We start from the raw sequence: 24,023 nt of genomic DNA on the forward strand, positions 1-24,023 counted from the left end.
ATTAGAACTTGTACAGTACTGATACGTTCTCTAATAAATGCTATCAGGCGATTTAGAACACATGGTCCAAAAGTTAAAATCAACAATAAAACAATAAGAGGTCCCAACAGAGTAGAGATTAAGGTGGTAAACCAGGGGGACTTATCAAACCATGATTGAAACCATCCTTTTTCGTTCTCTCTCTCCCTTTGCCTTTTATCTAAGCGTTCCCTTAGTTTATCCATGGTTTTGGTAATGGTTCCTGAATGATCAATATAAAAGCAACATTCTTCTTTTAGAGCGGCGCATAATCCCCCTTCCTTAAGAAACAGCAAATCTAGGCTGCAACACCATTTCTGAAAGTGAGGTGAGTGATTCCTTTAGTTGAGTTATGGAACTTTCTAATGCTCGAAGGTCGATGTCTACAGCCTGTCTTAAACTTGCATAATACTGGGGTTGTTGTATGAGGGCTGTGGTTCCTGTTCCTATCCCGGCAGATATTCCTAGTCCTAGAAGGACAGCCAATGTGAGGGTTACAGGTTCTCTTTTGTTTTTTGTTTTTCCTACATATTCATCTAAAAAGGATGAGTCTGAATGGTAGATAAGTCTAGGGACTAATTGCACTAACACACAAAAGTCAGCTGAAGTATTAAGAACCTCTAAAGAGACACAAGGGGTGAGCCCCGTGTTACATGTCCACCATCCATCTTGAGGAGGTACAAGATATCCTGAGCCTGAAGGGAGGCTAAAATCATGACAAAGGTGTCTACGGGACTGGGGAGGTGTTCCTATACAAGTACCATTTCCAAAAACCGAGGACAGGGTTAATTTACTGTTCCCTTCTCGCTTCCATCGACATTGGTCTGAAGAGGTAGAATTAGTATAGTTGGAGCTATATCCTATAGCATCATAATAAGGGGGAGGGGCAGCATAGCAAAGCCAACATGATTTTGTAGCCTCTGGGTTTGTAGCATTGAGAACCGTAAAGGCTGCCTGCACCAAAGAAAGCATCCTATCCTGAGGAGTCCCAGGCTTAACTGTGGGTTCTTTGGATCCAGAGGTTTCATTAGTCTCATTCTTTGTTGACGTAGTTGAAGGGGCCGGGGGAAGCAAAGGGGGGCCAAGTATGGGATTTGGGCCTATTGATATAGGAGCAGGAGTCTCAATCTTTAGCTTAAGGGTCATTAATATTCCTAAATCATATCCCCTCATGTAAAATCTAACGCCCCAAGAATGACCATTTATCCATTTTTTATCTCTTTTTCCGGGATTACTAAAGGAAATTTTAAGGGGATGACACCATCCTGAACATTTACTCCGGTGTCCGGTATCCTCATTATGAGAATAATTAGCCGTTACAGTAATAAAATCCCAAGTTGAGGTGGGTTTCCAATTAGTATCCCCGGTAGTTTCACATCCCCAGCTTTTGCAATAAAAGTTTTCAGTTCCACCACATTTATAATTCAGAGATCAAGGGCGGTGGAACCCGGGGCATACGTAGAAAGTGAGGATACCAAGCATCATTCTTTTGCCTGCATTTTTGCAACCCGGCCCAAACCAATCAGTTTCCGAAACTTTGGAAGGGACAGTGTTCATATCATGAGAATCTTCTGTATCCCAATAAGGTGCTCCTATAGCCAATTTACAAACATCAGGAAAAAGATCTGGCCACCAGGTCCAGGGGGGTGCAGTATGACTAATGGACCAGGTTACATCTCCAGTCTGAGAAATTACCTGCCAAGTTAAACGTTGGGGGAGATGAGGGCTAAAATCACTTACAGTCAGTAAAGGCAGTAAAACCAAAATTATAAGTCTTAGGTTCGTAGAAGCTTGAGTTTGAGCGGGTTGTCGGTTCTTTGGGCCCGCCATCCTGATGATGCCGTCGCTGGTGCAGCCTTCACATGTGAAGCATGGATCCAGGCAGCGATGCCGTCCACTTTTATGGTCATTGGGGTGGTGAGGAGGACGGTGTATGGTCCTTTCCATCGAGGTTCCAACGTCTGGGTTCGATGCCGACGGACGTATCCTTTCCGACTTGGAAAGGATGAGTTTCTCCCGGTGTTCCCGGTTGGTAGGCCTTGGCGAGTTGGGACCATATTTCTTTCTGGACCAACTGGAGTCCCAGTAGCCTAGCATATAAGTCAGTGTTATTTTGACAATCAGGTTTTATTTCTTTTCCTAAAGTGAGGAGGGGAGGCGGGGCACCATATAATATTTCAAAAGGAGTAAGATGGTATCGGGAAGGTGTATTTCTAACCCGGAATAGGGCCAAAGGAAGGAGCACCGTCCAATCGGTACCGCCAGTCTCCAAGGACAATTTAGTTAGGGTCTCTTTTAGAGTCCTATTCATTCTTTCTAGCTGACCTAAACTTTGGGGTCTATAGGCACAATGTAATTTCCAATCAGTCCCCAAATATCTGGCCACATCCTGACTTACCTGGGCGACGAAGCCTGGACCATTATCAGACCCTATTACCTTTGATGCTCCAAATCGAGGAAAAATTTCTTCTAAAATCTTCTTGGCTACTACAGCAGCTGTTTCTTTCTTTGTTGGGAAAGCCTCTATCCATCCTGAAAAAGTGTCTACAAAAACTAAAAGGTATTTATTACCGTACCTTCCAGGACGCACTTTGGTAAAGTCCACTTCCCAGTAAGTTCCTGGGCGGTCCCCCCTGAGTCTCTTTCCAGTTTCAAGTTTCCCTTTGTGAGCATTTATCTGTTGACATGGGACGCATTCCTGCACAATTTATTCAGCTAATTTTGTCATTCCAGGGGTTTCGTACCCGGCTTTTTGTAACAAGGCTACCATCTTTTTAGTCCCCAAATGTGTCCATCTGTGCATCTGTTGTAACATGGATTCTGCTTGCTGAGGGGACAAAGTTCCTTTTGTTGTGGCCGGGATGATTTCTTCATCGCGGCCTGGTTTTTCAGGAACTTTATCTGACAGTCCTAAAATGACTTCTCCCGATGCTATTTCTCGGGCCACTTGGTCAGCCATATTATTTCCCCTAATTATTGGGGTATTTCCTTTTTGATGTCCAGGGCAGTGGATGATACTGACTTTAGTAGGAAGCATGAGTGCAGTCAACAAAGCCACGATTTCGTCTTTGTTTTTAATTTCTTTGCCACCTGAAGTTAGTAGCCCTCTCTGTTGGTAAATGGCACCGTGGATATGAGCGGTAGCAAACGCATATCTACTGTCTGTGTAGATGTTTACTTTTTTGTTCTCTGCCATCTCTAATGCCCTCGTCAGGGCAATTAATTCAGCTCGTTGGGCTGAGGTCCCTTGTGGTAGCGCCGCTGCCCATATGACTTGTTTTCCATCTACCACGGCTGCCCCAGTTCGACGCTTACCTTCCTCCAGGAACCTGCTCCCATCCGTGAACCAGGTGAAATCAGCATCAGGGAGGGGCAGGTCCATCAGATCTGGCCTACTGCCGTGTGCTGCGGCTAGTACTTCCTGACAATCATGTATGATGGTGGAGCCTTCCAAGTCAGGATCAGGTAGCAAGGTGGCTGGATTGAGTCCTGTGGCTGGAGCAAACTTGATGCGATCTGAGTTTAGCAACAGGGTTTGGTAGTGGGTCATCCTGGCATTAGTTAGCCACCTATCCGGTGGTTGACGGACTACGTTTTCCAGGGCATGAGGAGCTGTTATCGTTAGATTTTGTCCTAAAGTTAGTTTGTCAGCATCTTTGACTAGAACGGCCACTGCAGCGATTATCTTTAAACAGGTGGGCCATCCTGATGCCACAGGGTCCAATTTTTTTGACAAATAAGCAACTGGGCGATTCCAGGGACCCAATTTCTGAGTCAATACTCCTTTTGCAATGCCCTTATTTTCGGCCACATATAAATGAAAAGGTTTGGTTACATCTGGCAGTCCTAGGGCTGGAGCTGAAAGTAAAGCTCGTTTGATTTGGTCAAAAGCCCGTTGTTCCGTATCGCCCCAAACGAAAAGAGTGCTGTTTTTGGTTAGGGGGTACAATGGGGCTGCCAGCTCAGCAAACCCTGGAATCCATAGTCTACAGAATCTGGCCGTCCCCAAAAATTCTCTAACCTGCCTGGCGTTTTTGGGAGCCGGAATTTGGGCCACCGTATCCTTTCTGCTCTCCGTGAGCCATCTTTGCCCCCCTTTTAATAGATACCCCAGGTAACTGACCTGTTGTTGGCATATTTGTGCTTTCTTGGCTGAGGCTCTATATCCCAGGGTTCCAAGTTCCGTTAACAGTTTTTCAGTACCCTTGATACAATCTTCTTGGGTCTCAGCAGCTAATAAAATATCATCAACGTATTGGAGTAATGTTACCTGGGGATTTGATTCTCTATATAATGCCAAATCCTGATGGAGGGCTTCATCAAAGATGGTCGGGGAGTTCTTAAATCCCTGAGGTAGCCATGTCCATGTCAGCTGACCAGACATTCCCGATGTTGGATCTTTCCATTCGAAGGCAAAGTAGGGTTGGCTCAGGGGAGAGAGTCTTAAACAGAAAAAAGCATCTTTAAGGTCCAAAACAGTATACCACATATGTTGAGGTGGAAGAGTGCTCAGGAGGTTGTAAGGGTTTGGAACTGTGGGGTGGAGGTCTGCCACCCGTTTGTTTACCTCTCGTAGATCCTGCACCGGCCGATAATCATTTGTTCCTGGTTTCTTTACCGGCAGGAGAGGGGTGTTCCATGCTGACTGACATCTTATTAAGATGCCCAAGTCTAGTAGCCTCTGTATATGGGGACGGATACCGTCTTTGGCTTCTCTACTCATGGGGTATTGACGGACCGTTATTGGGGTGGCAGTTGCCTTGAGTTCCACTAGCACCGGGGACCGATTTTTGGCCATCCCCATTCCGGCAGTTTCTGCCCAGGCTTGAGGGAACCGAGTTACCCAATCAGTAACATTAACTCGTGAGGATGAAGGCTGCTCGTATAATTTATATTCATCTTCTAATTTCATAGTCAATATTTGAAGTAACCTTCCCTTATTATCAGTTATGGTGGGACCTTCTGGCTGAAAGTGGATTTGAGCCCCTACTTTGGAGAGTAAATCTCTTCCCAGCAAAGGATAGGGGCATTCCGGAATAATCAAAAATGAATGGGTTACTCGTCCAATCCCAAGATCTACTGTCCTTCGTGTGGTCCATGAATATTGTTTATTCCCAGTGGCTCCTTGTACCCATGACCTTTTAGCTGAGATAGGACCTTTTGAGTGGAGAAGGACGGAGTGCTGGGCTCCGGTATCTACCAAAAATTGAACAGGTTCCCCCTCCACTTTAAGAGTTACCCGGGGCTCGGGGAGAGGGTTCGAGCCCTGACTTTCGTAGTCTTCTTCTTTCAATGTTAAGATTTTGTTTTTGGTTGGCCTTCCTCCATTCTTTTTCTTAGGGCATTCTCTCGCCCAATGTCCTTTTTCTTTACAGTAGGCACATTGGTCCTTGTCTAATGGTCGCCTTCTGTCTGCCGTTCGCCCTTCCTGCCTATTTCTATCCCCTATATTTCTTCCTCCGACCACAGTGGCCAGTATCTTACTTAAATTCCTCTCCTGTCTCTTTTCCCGTCTTATTTCACGGGCTTCCTGCTCTTTCTGCTTTCTTTCTTCCTTCTCTTCCTCTGTTTCTCTTTTGTTACATACTTTATCTGCCTCTTTTACTAACTCCTGAAACGAAAATCCCTGCAAGCCATCTAGCCTCTGTAATTTCTTCTTAATATCAGGGGCCGCTTGATCTATGAAAGCCATTGCTATAGTAGCCCTATGTCCCTCCGAAGTTGGATCATAAGGGGTAAAGCGTCTAAAGGCTTCCATTAAACGTTCCAGGAACACAGTTGGCGATTCCTGGGGCCCCTGAGTTACTTCCCTTACCTTAGCCAAATTAGTGGGCCGTCTGGCCGCTCCATGGAGACCCGCCACCAGAGCCTGGTGATACATTTTCAGGCGCTCCCTACCTTCCGGGGCATTGAAATCCCAGTTTGGCCTGACAAGTGGGAAACCAGCATCAATCTCGTTAGGCAGCTGGGTAGGTTGCCCATTGGCGCCTAATACATTTTTTCTGGCTTCTAAAAGAACCCGTTGCCTCTCCTCAGTCGTTAGGAGAGTCTGGAGCAGCTGCTGACAATCATCCCATGTGGGCTGGTGGGAGAAAACAAGAGATTCTATTAAAGCGGTAAGGGCCTGTGGATTTTCGGAAAAAGTTGGGTTATGCATTTTCCAATTATAAAGATCTGCAGAGGAAAAGGGCCAATATTGGAGAGGTCTATTCCCTTGGCCATCGGGGGGGCCATATTCTCTAAGAGGTAGGGCAGTGGAGTCCGGGGAGATAGCCCTCCGGCTCCTAGTGCCCACTGAGGGACCCCTTTCTTCTTCCATCATGGATGGTTCCCTTGGTGCCGAGGGCAGTGGAGCTGGGGGTCCTCTAGGTGGTAGGGGATTCGGGGCCGGAGGATAAGGGGGTGGGGAATCCAAAAGAAGCAAATCGGACTGCGGGTCAGGATAAATCGCCTTCGGTAGATCCGGGGCGTCGGGTAGCTTCTCCGTGTTGGGGTTTTTCTTTAAGGCTAATATTTCCGACGCTGCTGATGTATGAGCGGACGTACCTGTTGAGGAAACAAAGGGCCGGACCCACGGAGGTGGGGAGAGAATTAAATCTTCCCAGACCAAGACATATGGTACTTGGTCTGGATGTCCGTGGGGATCTATATTAAATATCTTAGACTTCAGCAGCTTAATCTTGTCTAATAAAAAGGATCCTTCGGGGGGCCATCCTATCTGAAATGTTGGCCATTCAGAGGCACACAAAGTCTGCCACTTTCCTTTCTTTACCTCTACCGAAAAATTATGGGCTCTGGCCCGAACTTCGGTCCAATAGCTTAGGGTAAGGGAAAGAGAAGTCGTCATAGTTTGTCCCATTGTCGTCCGTCAGAGAAGAAGAATAGACCACAATACAGAAACAGTTAAAACTCCACGAAACACATATACGTATGGGCCACCGCGAGCTCGCTTCAAAACCGAAACTTCTTCAGATGGCAGTTACCACCAAGGGAACTGCCGAAACCGAGTGAAGGGGAGACAGAGTTTGCCTCTCCTTCCAGATGAGCCACCAGGGCGTCCCCTAGGGCTCATGGACGCCGGCTATTAGCACGTCTGCCTAGCCAGAGGTCCGATACAGATTCCATAATAAGCCGATTCTTACGGCTTTCCTCCGATAATGGCCCACAAAGAACAAGGGACAAACAGACAATCAAGCTCGAGCTTACCTGGTACCTCCAACTCCCGATGTTCTTGTGGTCCGGGGCGAGTGGAATCCCGGACGAGCCCCCAAATGTTAGACCTGCGCGGTCTCCTAGGAGTTTCGACTCGCCCAGGAAACAACAAGAGTCGGAAGTCGATGCAAAACGCAAGAGGTTTATTGAAGGCCGGTGCACCGGGGTTCCTTGGTCCTCACGCAGGAGGTCGAAGAAGGAACCCTTTTGGGCGCGAATATGTCAGTTTTATAGGTTCCCACTTCCCCGTATGTAAATTATAGATTTGGTTGTGTTCTCCTGCTGATTGGTCCCGGCTTAGGCTCGGACCAGAGAGGGAACTTGTCCCCAGCTGCCTGATTGGTCTTTGACAGACACCTTTTTTACATTTTGTTATCTCCCTCCTTCTCGGAAGGGGGCCGGACATCCTGGAAATTCACCCATTGTCTAAGAAGCCCCTATTGTCTGGAGAGTTCTTAATCATTAGCTGGAACAATGTCCCTCGAGTCCCACAGTTCGTTATATTTTGGGGTTTTGCTATTGCATAGTTTAGCATATATAAGGAAATCGTCTTTCCAATTCACAAATAAAAAAGGGAGTACAGGAGAGAAGAAGGAAGAGAGGGAAGGAGGAAGGAATAAACAGAGAACAAACCCACGTGGCTAAAAGAAACTGACCTGAGAAGACAAAACAATTCATAATTTAAAATACTATATAATACAAATGAAGTTAAAGATGTGTTTGCCCAGAAGAGGACTGACTTGAAGTAAACTGATATGATTTTCTGGATAACACCCTGTATTTCCCTGCTTTAGTGAAACAGCCAGTCATAGAAGAGCTCTATCTACAGGGAAATTATGAAAGAAACAATCTTCATTTCTCCGTGATTCTTTAAAACCAAATTGGACTTTATTCCTTCTTATTTCTCTCTCAAACTCCACTCCTCGACATAGAAAATAGCATTCTGGAATGACTTAGAATTAGAGATCAGTCAATATTTCATGATTTTAAGGTTCTTCATTAGGAACAATGTGAATTCGGGCCCAATAATCCTAATCCTAGCTTTTTCTTTAGTTCTATTAGGCCATGTTGTTAGAGCACTGTTTACACTTATTGCCAATAGTCTCTGGATTGGAGGTCAAACTGTTACTTACCTTCTTCAGCATACCCTTCAATGATTAAATGCCCCCAAGGACTTTTAAGAATCATTTTCATCTTGTAAATATTTTTTAATTGACATCTTAACTTTATAGTTGCTTCCCCTGTGAGGGAAAGAGACTAGGGCGATGGAGGGTTTTTGCTTCTTACTTTGTATTTTTTCAAGGACTTATTACTTTTTAAATTAAAATCAAGGAACCAGCACAAGAATGCTAGAAAGGTATAAGTGAGATGTAATGCTTGGTGTGCATAAGGGTTCAATAGTCCACTGTGAGAGTGCAGCCTTTTGAACAACCTCAGCGATAAGTGGGAACCACTTGTCCAAGACTATTTTATTTAAGATGCAATACTCATTTCTATCCCCTTCAATACATTTTAAGTACTCCAAGCTAGAATAATGGGGCTAGAGGTGCAAGAAGAATATTATACCAAACAGGGGCAATATAAAAAAACATTACAATCAAATTTTCCTTATTAAAAATATAAGTCAAAAACCTAAATACAATATTATTCCACAGAGTTTTAAGGTATATTAAAAACACTGTGATAGGATGTTTCAAAAATTATGGTACAATCCCCTTCTGACACCCTCATTCCTGAGTCACCACTTCAGCAGGACTGGGCTTTGGCATACTCAACCCACATGATGAGACAATAGCAAAAGAGCTTGATGGCTCAGTTGCCAAGGACTAGCCCACTAGGTTCTGAAGACAAGTAGACCAGGTGCTCCCACTGTCCATGCCAACCACCAAACCTGTGAGCGAGGCTGTCTCAGACAAGCTCTCACTCAGCTGATCCATCAGTTGACTAAAACTGCATGAAGGAGCCCAGATAAAACCAAAAGTAAAACACTACCCAGATGAATCCAGTCCCAAATTGCCAAGTAATTGCTATTTTAAGCCACTAAGTTTTTCGTTGCTGTTGTTTTGTTTTTTATATCTTTATTGGAGTATAATTTCTTTACAATGGTGTGTTAGTTTCTGCTTTATAACAAAGTGAATCAGTTATACATATACATATGTTCCCACATCTCTTCCCTCCTGTGTCTCCCTCCCTCCCACCCTCCCTATCCCACCCCTCTAGGTGGTCACAAAGCACCAAGCTGATCTCCCTAAGCCACTAAGTTTTGAGGTGGTTTGTAATACAGCGAAAGCTAATCTATACTATAATACGATTTGGTCAAGTGGGTTTATCCTTGAGAATGCAAGGTTGGTTCAGTATCAGCCAGTCAAATCATGTGATTCACTGTATTAGTTAAATAAAAGGAGAAAATCATATCATCATTCTTTTTAGATAGAAGAGATAAAAAGCATCCCATGAGGTTCAAAATCTATTGGGTAGGGTAAATTTTATAAAACTAGATCCAAATAATAACTATCTTTCCTTGATAAAGGCTATATACCAAAAATACATGGCACATGTATACACTAACAAAAATTATTATACTACTAATTTTTTTTAAAAATTAGCATTTCCTTTAAGGAGAGAATTGAGATAAAGATTTCTAACATTCCTGGTCTATTGGAACTGACCTTTTTGGAGCTGTGTATTGAGAGAAATAGAAAGAGAGAGAAGGTTTAGAAGAATATAGATAAAAATGTCATATTTATAGATTGTTTTGATTATGTATTTCATTGGAAACACAGGAAAATCAATAAGCTATTAAATCTAAGAAAAGAGCTCAACATAGGGGCTGGAAAAAAATTAATACACCAAAATCAATTGTGTTCCTCCATAGCATCAATATCTAGATACAATACAAGATGAATTTACCATAGTAACAAAACCTATAGAGAGTATGGGGTTTCACCTAATAAATTATGCAGAAAATCTTCATAATGAAAACTTTATTAGAGGACACATGAGTAAAAGAAATTTATATCACAGGTATGGATGAGATGACTTACTATAATAATATAAATGTCCTTATATTAATCTATAAAATTAAATGCAACTGTAATAAAAGGCCAAGCTCTTTTTTTTTTTTTTTGAGGGACAGCATAAAAAAGTGATTCTAAAATGCATCTGGGGGACTTCCCTGGTGGCGCAGTGGTTGAGAATCCGCCTGCCAATGGAGGGAACACGGGTTCAATCCCTGGTCCAGGAAGATCCCACATGCCACGGAGCAACTAAGCTGGTGCGCCACAACTGCCGAGCCTGCACTCTAGAGCCCACGAGCCACAACTACTGAAGCCCACGAGCCTGGAGCCTGTGCTCCACAACAAAGGAAGCCACTGCAATGAGAAGCCTGTGCACCACAACAAGGAGTAGCCTCCTGCCCCACCCCTCGCTGCAACTAGACAAAGCTCACACGCAGCAATGAAGACCCAATGCAGCCAAAAAAAAAAAAGAGCACATTGCTCTATCTCCTATAAAAAAATTAAAATAAAATAAAGTAAAATAAAATGTACCTGGAAGAATAAAGTTCTCCATACAGCTAAGGTAGTTTTGAAAAATAAGCTCAAAATGGAGAATGTGCCCTATACATTAAGATATATTGGGAAGTCATGATAGATAAGAACTGTGTGATGCCCTTGGAAGAAACAGCAAACAAGAAAACAAATCAAACAGGTGGCCTAGAAATAGAGCTGTATACAGATAGAAAGTTGGCACATGAAAGAGATGGAATCATAGTCCAATGGAGGAAGTTGAATTACAGCTTTTGGGGAAACAGTCTCATTTTCAAAAGAGATATGAGACTGGATCTTAACCTAGTGATATCACTTATGTTGTACCCAGTCCTATATAGCTCACCTAATCTTCACAAAAAAATCCACAAGGCATAAACTATTATCCTCATTTTACAGGTGGAAAAACTGAGGTATGAGAGATAAAATGACTAGCCTAAGAAGTACATGGTGGAGCTGGAACTTAAACCCCACAGAAATCATTCTATTAACCATTATGTTATATAATTCCACCTAATGTACAAAACTAAAATACAATAGTTTTAATATTTAAATGTGAAAAATAAAATCTAGAGAGAGTAAAAGAAATTGCAAGGGAATATATTTGTGATTTCAGGGTAAGAGATGAAATAGATCTTTGAAAAATAAAGACGCATACATTGTATGAAGCAAAGATGATGAATTTAATTATATTAAAATTATAAATTTATTAATATAAAAAATCTGATTTAAAAAAATGGGCAGAAGAGCTGAATAGACATTTTTCCAAAGAAAACATACAGATGGCCAACAGGCATATGAAAAGATGCTCAACTTCACTAGCCATCAGGGAAATGCAAATCAAAACAACAATGAGAGATCACCTCACACATGTCAGAATGGCTATGATAAAAAAGAACAAAACTAACAAGCCTTGGCGAGGATGTGGAGAAAAGGGAACCCTGGTACACTGTTGGTGGGGATGTTAACTGATGTAGCCACTAGAGGGGTGGGGTAGGGAGGGTGCAAGGGAGACACAAGAGGAAGAAGATATGGGGACATATGTATATGTATAGCTGACTCACTTTGTTATAAAGCAGAAACTAACACACCATTGTAAAGCAACTATACTCCAATAAAGATGTTAATAAAAACAAAAACAGGGGCTTCCACGGTGGCGCAGTGGTTGAGAGTCCGCCTGCCGATGCAGGGGACACGGGTTCGTGCCCCGCTCCGGGAGAATCCCACATACCGCGGAGCGGCTGGGCCCGTGAGCCATGGCCGCTGGGCCTGCGCGCCCGGAGCCTGTGCTCCGCAGCGGGAGGGGCCACAACAGTGAGAGGCCCGCGTACCACAAAAAAAAAAACACAAAAAAACAAAAACAGAACCACCATATAATCCAGTAATTCCACTCCTGGGTACATATCTGAAGAATACAAAAACACTGATTTGAAAAGATGCATGCACCCACATCCAGTGTTTATAACAGCATTGTTTACAATAGCCAAGATATGGAAGCAACCTAAGTGTCCATCAACAGATGAATGAACAAAGAATACGTGCCATGTATACACAATGGAACACTGCTCAGCCATAAAAAATGATTAAATTGTGCCATTTGCAACAACATAGATGGACCTGGAGGGTATTATGCTTAGTGAAATAAGTCAGACAAAGACAAATACTGTAATGATATCACTTATAAGTAGAATCTAAAAAATAAGACAAATGAATGAATACAACAAAACAGAAACAGATTCACAGATATAGAAAACAATCTAGTGGTTACCAGTGGGAAGAGGGAAGCAAGAGGGGCAAGATACAGACTGGGAATTAGGAAGTGCAGACAACTATGTATAAAATAAACGAGATACAAGGATATATTGTAGGGCATGGGGAATATAGCCAATATTTTATAATAACTTTCAATGGAGCATAATCTATAAAAATATTGAATCACCATGTTGTACACCTGAAATTAACATAATATTGTAAATCAATTATACTTTAATAAAAAATTAGAATTTTATGTACAATAAAGGATACCAAAGTCAGACTGAAAAACAGTTGATGGGTAGAGGACATATACATTATCTAAAACCCAATAAAGGACTCAACATCTGAATACAAAAACTTCTACATCTCTAAAGACACAGAATACTCAATAGAAAAATGAGCGAAGGTCATGATAGGCAATTCATAGAATGGAAAACATGAATAGCAAGAAAGTATATGAAGACCTAACTTTTCTAGAATCAGAGCAATGCAGAATTAAAACACCTTACTTCCTATGAATCCACACATGCCAAATTTCCAGAAGTTAAAATGCAAATTATGCCGTGGAGCAACTACGCCTGCGCACCACAACTACTGAGCCTGCGCTCTAGAGCCTGGGAGCCACAACTACTGAGCCCGCGTGCCTAGAGCCTGTGCTCCGCAACAAGAGAAGCCACTGCAATGAGAAGCCTGCGCACCGCAACGAAGAGTAGACCCCTCTCGCTGCAACTAGAGAGAGCCTGAGTGTAGCAACGAAGACCCAATGCAGCCAAAAACAAATTAATTAATTAATTTTAAAAAATGCAGATTAACAGCGTGTGGTGACAAAGGATATGGCAAGAGAGAAATTCCAAGTATTGCTGGTGAGGGGAAAATGGTACAGCTATTCTGGGGAGGAATCTGTGAAATAAGGCATATATATGACTTCTACCTCAGCCATTCCACGGCTGCACTGTTACTCAAGGGGACATGTGGAAAGAGTGTATTAATGCTTTATGGTGGACATAAAGTGTTGAAAATAGCCTAAGTATGTATCACCAGGGTAATGGATAAGCAAAACATGGTATTAACATATGGTGGAATATTAGACAGTGGCCAAAAGCAATCATTTCCATGGAGCAACACAGACAAATTTTAAAACAATAATTTTGTGTAGAAAAAATAAAAGAATAGGATGTGATTTTTAGTCGATACTACTTTTGCAAAAATTAGAAAATACAAAACAATTCGGTGTTTCAAATATATACACATGTTTAAAATAACTATGAAAGGTGAGTTGGGAAATTACATATTAAATGGCCCAAATGGTGCTATATAGGGGAAAATAAAGGAAATAAATCTGGCAGAGGAACGTCGGGGCCAAAACCAATCTAAAAGTATTAGAAAATAGAGTGACCGTACACACTGATGATAGAGTAACGTGAACTGAGGCATATGGTCCCTTTTGAGTAAATGCCTTAAATACAAACTAAAAAAATAATGTCATAAGATTTACAAGCACTATAAAAATATTTAGCATTATTGCAGTAGATAGTAGAAATATATAACCTTTCAACTTAAACAAAAACAAGACTGATGAAATATCATCTTTGTTCCCATGTCATCCACGCTAAGGAAGAAATAATAAATCAGCTTTTAAGATAGAATTTTTTACAATGAGATAAAAAAACAAACCCTAACTGTTTATCCCATGAAGGGAGAAAAAAACAATTTGAAAAGTCAGAGTAGAACTCTCTGAGGATACTATTTAACATCAATTTTTTTAAAACAGAATTTTAAGAAGCTGGTTTTGAATTGTTTATAGAGTTTCTAATTAGCATGCTGAGGAAATACAGGGTCCATCTTAATCCAGAAGCAAGTAAAAAGTTCTGACTCTTAAAATTCTAGGCTCTAGAGTAGGTGCGTGCTGGTGTGCTGGTGTGTATGTGTGTGTGTGTGCACATTTGCTGTGTGTTTTCAATAAACTCAAGAGTACATAAGGGTGTATGTTATTACATTGTAACACTTCTTGAGCAAGTCTAACTGAAGGTCAGTAGCAAACAAGTAGATGCCGCTTGGGTGGCCCCCCAAACTCTCAGGTAATGCGCAGATCTGGCTTGGCAATCATGTTCTGCTTTTAGATATAATGCATTTTTATGTTCTTGTTAGCATTGAAAGACTAACTTGAATATTTTGCAACTGATGAAATGGACAACAGAGCAGTAACCTAGAGTTTACAAGTATTTGGGGCAGTAAAACTTTAGTTATAGATTTAACTTGGATTTTAGTCCTAATTTAACTTGGACTTTCTACAACGCATTTTTTTTCTATAAACTGGAGGTATATACCACCATAATCCTAAAAAACCTGTGACTTTGGGCTTCAGGGGTCTAAGCCTTCTCTCTAAGTGACTGAAAGGTACAACTGGATATTAGACCTGTCCAAAAATTGTCCTTTTCTGTCCTCATATACAAGGGTTCAGCTTGATTTTTGGATAGCTGTCATTAAAAAAAAAAAAAAAAATGTGCAAAGAGCTAATGCCTTTTGCTACAAGACAAAACAATTTCTCCTGGACATGCAGTGATAGGAGGCAATGCCATGTGTTGGAAGCATGCACATATTTTATGATAGATATTAATCTGGAGGTTAACAGCTAGGTGCTCTGGTTGAAGTAGTTTATTTCAAACATACATATAATGTTAACCCACTTTGTAACAAAGCCTTCAACATTTCATATGCAAATTCGTTTTTCTTTCTAGTTTAAGCCCAAGGAAATCCCTATAAGTCTTGTCTCCAAAGAGAAAATATAAAGAATTCGTAAGATTAAAGAGTTCTTATCAATTGTATAAAAAACTAGAAATGTACTAACTAGACAAAAATGTAGACGTCTAAGAGAACGTCCAACAAATAGAAAAGTAGAGGACTGCACTGAGATTGCAATTCTGAGAAAAATACATTATTTCTAAATGAAAAAGTAAAAGGAGATAGTATAAGTTAAAGCCAGAAGAAAAATTTTAAACCTACAAAAATACGAGTCAATACAAAGTTAAAAACCCATTAATTTTACTATATACCCAAAAGATTCGCAAAAGATCTCATGAATATCACAAATTAAAATAAAACAAAAGCCAGAAATATTGTTTTCCCCAAACTGTACTACCACCTGCTTATTGCTTCAGTGGTAAGAAGAAAAATTATCTGCAAATAGTTAAATTGTATACCTACTTATATTTTAACTCTTAGGTGGATCTTGTTATATAATATATATGATCTCTAAAGAAAACTTGTTGATTGTTTATTTTGGCATCTGTTAGGAAATTCCTATTTAATTAGATAAATCTCCTTAGATAACTCTTAAATAAAAATAGATGCAAATATAGTATGTTTCATATCATTCATTTTAGACCTCCAGGAGTTGGAAAAGCTCAACCTGGAGAAGAAACTAGTTTTATTGAGGGAAGAAACTACTTTCCAGTTTAGAAGAGGAGGGATTATCCCATTTCTGTAGAGGAAGCAATCAGGAAGATACAAAAAGAATGATCCTTGCCTAGCGCTAAGGCCAGAACTACTGTGAATATTGTACCAGATCTTGTAAAAACAGCCACTGTGCTGGCACTCACAGGCCCGGGCCATGGTGTGTTCAACAATAAAACTTTGTTCCAAAGGATGGAACTCCTTTGGGCCAAAAAGCTTTCACCTGCATTATTCCATTAACCTCACTGTTTTGTTATGGGAAATGTGTTTATTTTTTGAAATGACATTGAAATATACCCTTAAAAGAACACTTTAGGTCTCAACAAGATTCTCTTCTCTTTCAGCCAACACATTACCTTTTAGAAATCAACAGTCTACTTCTTTCTTTAAATCATCACATTTCAAAGCTGTAGCAGCTAATAAATGTTAATATAATTTTTCCAAAACTGCAATCTCCCTAAATTTCTATGCTGTCTTCTTTATCCTGTCTTTTCAAGGTAAAGGTATCTTTCCAGTTTTCTTAGCATTATCAGGATTATGGATTTTGTTCATTGTTAAAGTTCGTTATTTATGGACATAAGTTAATGTAAATGCAAAAATATCTTGTATTATTCACAAGCTGGCTGACTTAAATCACTCGCTCTTAAAGCAACTTTACTGCTCTCCAATCTGTTCAAATGCACGGAAATATTAATTCAGGATGATGTGGCTTTTCTGCGATGCTTTCTTTTCAGGCTGCAGTCTACATGACAGCGTTATATTTTATCCTTGCTGCTGTTGTTGTTCAATCTATAAAATCTCTCTTGAAGACCCCCAAAACAGCTTGTAATTTACTTTTACTTTTGGTGATTCACTGTTTTCAAATTGCCATCTCTGACCATATCCCCCCCTTCCAGGGGAATTTATGCAGACTCTTTTTTTTGTTTTCTTCTACATACTGATTTACGCTAACCTGAGCAATTTACCACTTCTACATCCATGTAGTAGCTCAAATAAAATGAGTTCCTGTGTTAATCCCACAGTAAACCTCGGTAATCCTCACATCACAGGAGTTGTAAACGTTTGTTAACAGAAAAAGAATGTTTTTCCCAAAATAGCTACATAACTCTTAAGACTACTCAAATTCCTAAATAATCCTTTTTACAAGAACCCCGCCAACTTTATTTTGATACATTAAACATGTGAAGCCTATTTTAAAAGGTATTTAACAGTGACTTCATCAAAACAGCTTCCTAGTTGTTCTCATAATGTCTTTTTTCTAAAGTTTTCAAACTGTTTTTAAGCCAACTTGAATAGTGATGAATGTGAGCCGCTATCAAAACGCTTAAGAAGCATTCTGCCAGACAAGATGGGCAAAAATGTTCTAGATCTGCTCAATCTGACATTAGAGGTCATGCAACTTGAAAAAATGAAATAACTATTTCCAACACTCATTGAGCCCTTCATTTTAAAAATAACTTCAGGGCTATTTCCACACTCTACATTTAATAATACAATTTTTTAAAAAGGATGTTAGGCTCGGTGAAATCAGAAACTGATCTGCCACTTAAAGCTGGTGAGTCTATTCTTAATGGGCTTCTGGTAGCTTTGGGATACTGACGATAGCAGTTTGATTTAAGAACTTCACTAAAAAGAATGACATCCGAAAAGGACTGCTGGGGAAGACAGGGAAGAGAAGACCGGAGTCTCCTGAGAAGAAAAAGAGAAACGATTTAAATAAAGTCGCTAAGGAGGAAGGAGGTGGTGAGACGCGTAGACAGAAGAGCGAGAAAGAAGATTTAACGAAGAAGTGAAATGGAGCGCAGAGGAAGGCAGAAGCTAATGAGGAAACAAATGGCAAAAGGTAGTGTTTTCAAACGGGCATGCACCAGGAAGGGACGAGTTACCGCCTGGAGTAGCCCCAGTGCTTTCAGGTGAAAGAGATGCTCGCAGAGAACAGGGACAAGCAGTTTACTTCCAGGCTTTGGAGCAAACTAAAATTCCCTGCCCCGAGCCTCTCCCAGCCTCGGCCGAGCGCGGAGGCGGCGGCTGGGGAAGGGGCCTAGCCAGGAGCCAGGCCCGGCGTCCCGCTCCTCTGGGCTCCGCGGCCGAGGGAAAGAGGCAAGGATTAAGCGGGGAGAGGTCCCGGCCGCAGCTCGGCGGCACCCCGAAAACGGTCCGGGGCCTCGGCGGTGCCCGCGAGCCGTTCCCCCTGCGGCGGGGCGCCCAGCGGCCTTACCTGGGGCGAGGGAGGGAGGCGAGGTCTAGGGCGTCCGCTCGCGCCCGCCGCAGAACCCCTCTGCTGCACTCAGCCCAGGCTTCCAAAGGAGGCGCGACCCTGGCTCGGCCGCCGCTTCCCCCCTCGGGGTCTTGGCCACCGCCTCCGCCGCCTCCGGGGCTGTTTACACCGTTGGGCCCCGCACGCCGCCGCCGCTGCCGCCTTCTCTCCACACTAGCGCCGTTGCCGATTCGGCCGCCGCCACCTCCTCCGCCGCAGCCTCGTCTCTCTGGAGCATCTTCCAGCCACCGAACCCTGAGAAACAGAGACTCCAGCCGCGCCGGCAGGAAACTCCCCCGCAACTGCTAGGGGGACGAAGCGGTCAGAACACCGGCGGCTTTTCCGCCATTGAGCAGCAGCCACTCCGCTCCTTCTGCCTATGCAGACTCTTAACCCATAATTGCTTTACTCTTTACCTCTATTTCTGGGTTCTTAAATTAACTGTTACATCAGTGTTCTTCATTACTCAAATTATTTTTTCTTAGGAACTTTTCCTGGAAGTAAGTTCATGCTATTTTTGACAAGCAAACATTTGACTTCTGAAAGAATTCTTACAGAAATGGGTTTATATCCCAAATGCACCACCAAAAATCTTTGTGACCTTGCATAAACGTCCCTTACCATTTCAGGTGCTATCTTTGCTTGACTCCAAAGTGAACTGATTAAAACTATGAGCATCTAGCTGTTATGTACTTTTGTCTCAGTTTGGTCAATGAAACTCTCAAAAATCCATCAGATTTTCATTATTTTTATCATTAGCCTGTTTGTATAAAATAAGTTACCATTTATGGAGCCAGTGTTCTCCTTTATTCCGGCATCCAATCATTGTAAATATTTCTCATGGACACATTCTTAGAAGGCCTATGAATAACCTGGCCTCTTACTGATTCTCCCTTTTGGAGTCTTCCTAGCCACACTTCCCCAATAACTTTCAGAGAGAGTTTTCCCCCTTTCCGGGTCTTCTTTTTGACTTCTATACGCCATAGAACTTTGAAAAGTCATCACACCAATACTAATATTACCACATACCCTCCAAAAAGCTCCAAGCTGTTTATGCCTATTCATTAAGTTAATACTTTATCAAAACTTGTCCAATTGAGTAGTTTTAGCACAGATATTTTACACATTTTAGCACAGACATGCTCTGTTTAAGGCTGACAGATCCATTAGGAATTAACTTTCTGGTACATTTTCCCTCTGACATTTTCCTCACAACTGCGTTTCCTCATAACTGAGCCACCAGTTATCTCTTGCCTATAGAAAGGCAGATAAGAGAAAAGAAAGCTAAGTGAGAAAAGATATGTAAATGGACTAGCACAATATTGGACACATAATAAGTATTCAATAAATGATAGCAAGTATTCTTACCCTTATCCTCACATTAGTTGATATGTATTAAAAACTGATTACTGGACTCAACTCTTACTTCCATTTCTCATTAGATCCTCACAGAAACCTTGCAGGAAGCGAGGTTTTATCCCCATTTTACAGGTTGGGAGACTGCAGCCTAGAGGGCTTAAGTACCTTAACTGAAGTCATATAGTCAAGAAATAAGCCTATATTTGTCACAATCACTTGCCCATGCTTTGACGTGACACCACCACCCATCATTTACCCAGCTTCACCAAGGCACTACTAAATTTTTTACTCTTATTCTCCTCTCTTTGCTTCATACTACCATTGCCACCAACCCAGTCAAATTCACTTTTAATTTTCCAATGTTAGTGAAGGGAGTAGAAGGTGGAAATTGAGGTTAAAGGAGGAAACTTTAATGTTATTCAAGGATGACTTCATCTTAACTTCCAGCCTTCGTCTACCCATTCTCTGCTCCAGTCACACGCAGAGTATTTGCTATCTCTTCCGTAAGTCTTGACTTTTCTTGTCTTTATGCCACTTTTCTTTTCTCCATTTGCAATGAATCTCCCTTTCCCTTGGTTCTTCACCATTTCTTACTCCATACTCTCCATTAAAATTCAAATCTACCTTTAAAGCCCAACTCATATACCAGTTCTGTCCTGCAGTCTCCTGGATCTGCCAAGTCAGAACTAACCACTTGCTCCTCCGTGCTCCTGCAATGGCAATGATGTTAGAAGGGCGAGTGATTTTACAGCTCGCTCACCACCTGCGGGAAATATGTCCTATTTGCCCTTCCACATCCTTTCTCCACCCAACTCTATATGGATGGCTTGCATGGCCTATCTTAGTAAGTGTCCTTGCTCTGGCTTCTGTTTGGCTCACCAATGAAGAGTACCAATAGAAGATTGTAGGGAACGAAGGAGGGGAGTGAAGTTAGGGTATTAATTCTTGCCAAATTGTTGGGAGTTGGCTGCATCCCCCAGCTAACATATAGTGCTTCTCTGTGGGGCGTCACAGCATCTTTGGGGAGGACTCGCTCTCCAGCAAGCCTTCCTTTCTCTTTCATCTCCTATAAAGTAGCCACACTTTTACTGAACCCAGGGCACTACACTATCTCTTGATTCTCTACATTGGGCTCCATTTATCCTTATTGATGTACCCCTGATTTCCTGCTGAGACCCTGTCTGATGAACTTCGTAATATGCTCTTCTAAGCTGTTAATTTTACAAACCACATTATTACACTTATTAGAAGAATGTCTTCAGGATGTGTCAGTAAGCTCTGATTGGTGATAATGGTAAACAGCTAGAATTTATGGAACATAAAGCATGCTTTGGTTACTCTCTTGAGTACACCGTGTGCATTATTCTAATTAATTTAAATCACTATTAGCTAAGCAAGGCACACAGATGCTAAGAGGTTCCCAGAAGTAACTTGCTCATGGTCACTCCAGTGTCTCAGTAGTGTTTAGGACTCAGATCTGTCCAAAGCCTAAACCTTAAGTTCTAGGTCTAAGCAGTGGGTCTCAAACTTGAGTATGCATCAGCATCACCAAGAGACCTTGCTGAAACAGGTAGTGGGCCCCACCCCCAGAGTGTCCGAGTCTGTAGGTCTGGAGCAGGGCCCAAGACTTTCACTTCTAAAAATTCCTACGTGCAGCTGATGTGCTGGTCTGGGTTACCAGACTTTGAGAACCACTAGTCCAGGCATTTTAGGTCCAGAATTTCAGGTGTTAGAATAATTTTCTGGTGATAAATGTCGAAAAAAAAAAGCACTGCATTTTCCTGTTTGTAAGGAGGTAATAAATTCAATCTTAAAGAGTCAATAATGGGGCTAAGTATTTAAGAAAGAAGAGTTATTCTCCAGGAAGATGGGAGGAGATGGACATTCTAAGGACAGGAATGCCCTTTCAGGAAACTTGCAAAGGGAACAGAAAAATAACATAGTAAGATTCTGCTATCCAGTGTTCACAGAACATGAGTGGGATTCTCTTGACTGTAAAATGGGAAGCCAACTTTTGCTCGCCATATACATACCTTACTCAGTACAAATGTTTATTAAGAATCTCCAAAAGCTAGACACTAGGCATCAGGGCTACACTGATAGAGCAGATAAAGTGCCTGGCCTCAGGGAGCTTGTGCTTCAGATGATGTACATCAGCTAGATAGACTGAATGATGGATACTATATTGGGTTCACACTTCGTCTCAAGAAAAAAATATATCCATAGACGTGATCCAGGAGTCAAATGGCAAAAGACCTAGCCTCAAAGTGAGTGTTAATTTCATTAAATGGTAGGTAAAAATTATTTTATATGCCGAGATAGGCTCTGCTTAAAAGACACACTATTCCTCCAAACGTATTATACAAGGCAGCTTGTGAACCTGTGACTTTTTCTAGGAGAAATGTTGCCTTCTTTCCCAAGAAGGGAGCGGTAGGGGTCGGGGTGGAAATAGTTTCATCATCAGAGGCACAGTCTCACTACTACTGCTCAGCTCCAATTCGCAACCTTCTGAATGGTTTCCAGACTAAGTCATTTAGCAAAGTGATGAAGAAAAAATGGCCCATTAATCTTATGATGCGTGTTATAACTTAACTCTGGGTTTAGCATAGGAAAAATATTATTTGCATTGATTAGAAATATGCTTTATGGCTGCATATATTATTCACTCTGAACATTCTAAAATTATTAGCTGGGTTGACATGATGAACTGCACAGGAGTACTTCTAGATGACATCTCAATGTCATCTGTTACTCACATCATATAGGTCTAGGAATCAATATGTATTTTACTCAATATGAGATCTTATTCCAAACACCAAAATATGCCTGTTTTTATTCGATGGTCATCATCATGAAACTACCAGCTAAACATCATTTAGAAAATTCAAAGCAAGTAAATTACTGTATTAACTGTCCAACTATGATTATGACTTTCCTCCACTTAGAGCTGAACCTAATATAATGATCTGGTCAGTCTGACTAGGAGGATTTATTCATTAATTTACTCAAATGTTCTGAGGTATATTTTGAAGGACTTAAATTATGGTCTGCTTTGTAGGATCCAACAGTAAGGGTGCAGGTTTATCTCTTACAAGCTCTGTGACCTTGCCCAAGTGACTTAGCATCTCTGAGCCTCACTTTCCTAATCTGTAAAATGGAAACAATAATAGAACCCAAGTTGTAAAGCTGAAGGAAAAAAAAGTAATATGGTAATGTATTTTGGCACAAAAGAGCAGTTACGCTGATGGTCATTATTTGTGAATACTGTTGCTAAGATTATTGAAAACCTGTTGTGTGTTAGGTGCTGTTCAAGGACTAGAATTTTAAGACTGTTCTTCACCTTTATCCCAGTTTTACCTGCAAAGTTCTGCCATGCACTGGAAAAACATACTGGTATTTCTAGGGAAGGGGACCGCTCAGGTGACATTTTTGTTTCACCAGGTATATAAAGTATACAAAGGTTATAGTGTATCTTTTAAGTCCTTTGGACGTCTATTTACCTTTCACTAGAATGATTCTAGCAGATCCTGATAGATACCTGAGACAAGGTCAGGTCAGTGATGTTGGTACCTTTTCTGGCTTAAGAGCATAGGGCAGAAACACAGGAAGAGAGGTCTTCCTTTTCCACTCCTGTTACTAAGAACCCTCTCGAATAATGACAATCTGAAACAGATCACTACATCGTTGCATGTTGTAGAATCAAAGCAGTGTACAAAGCAAAGAGCACTGGCCTCCATTATACTTGCATTTCACTCGAGATTCACTTTTCTAGACCGTGGAGAAAGCAGATGTTCCAACACTTTCCAGGTACTGGAATATTACAAGCTGGCAATCTCCACCACTGCATGTTTGATCACACTATTCCCTGCAAATGGAATGCTGTTCCATCAAGGTCAGATTGACCAGTGCAAATACCCGATTTTATTGTACGGTCAGAACCAAATTAACTTACTGAAATTCTGCCCAGCTCAGGGTCTACCTTCTCTGTGAAACCTCCTGTGAGATCCCAAGTTACAAACAACTCTATCTTCTTCAGAAGACATTGTATACTATATAAATAGTAATTTACATATAAATATATGTATATGTGTGTGTATTTCTTTGTTACATTAAGTTATAACTCCTGTGGTTTCTCTTCTTAACTAAACTGGACCCCCTTATCATCACAGTGGCCATGTACATCATTGTATCCTCCAAAAAATCCAGATAATAATATCATGGATTCAGTATATAGTTGTTTAATAGAAAACAATTAACTAACCACTGCAGAATACTAGTGTCTCTCAAGGTGTGTTCAGTGGATCATAAATCCTATGAGACAGTCCATGAAGGAAAAGATTTCAAATAAATTTGGGATCTGTTGTCCACTACATCTCCTTATCAGAGACTCATAATTCACAAGACTCGTAAAAAGCTCTGTAGCA

The 24,023-nt window shown here is 41.3% G+C and overlaps 1 protein-coding gene across 1 annotated transcript in view; it reads right to left on the minus strand.

The window, feature by feature from the left end:
* Nucleotides 1-2,114: 2,114 nt before the first annotated feature.
* Nucleotides 2,115-24,023, minus strand: part of LOC132597892 (uncharacterized) — a 49,048-nt gene continuing 27,139 nt past the window's right edge. Inside the window, exon 6 of the mRNA XM_070046545.1 lies at nucleotides 2,115-6,100. Coding sequence (XP_069902646.1) covers nucleotides 2,726-6,100 — 3,375 coding nt within the window. The 3' untranslated portion in view covers nucleotides 2,115-2,725. The remainder of the gene's footprint in view (nucleotides 6,101-24,023) is intronic.

The sequence above is a fragment of the Globicephala melas genome, chromosome 10, assembly GCF_963455315.2.
Source record: "Globicephala melas chromosome 10, mGloMel1.2, whole genome shotgun sequence".
NCBI classification, from domain to species: Eukaryota; Metazoa; Chordata; class Mammalia; order Artiodactyla; family Delphinidae; genus Globicephala; species Globicephala melas.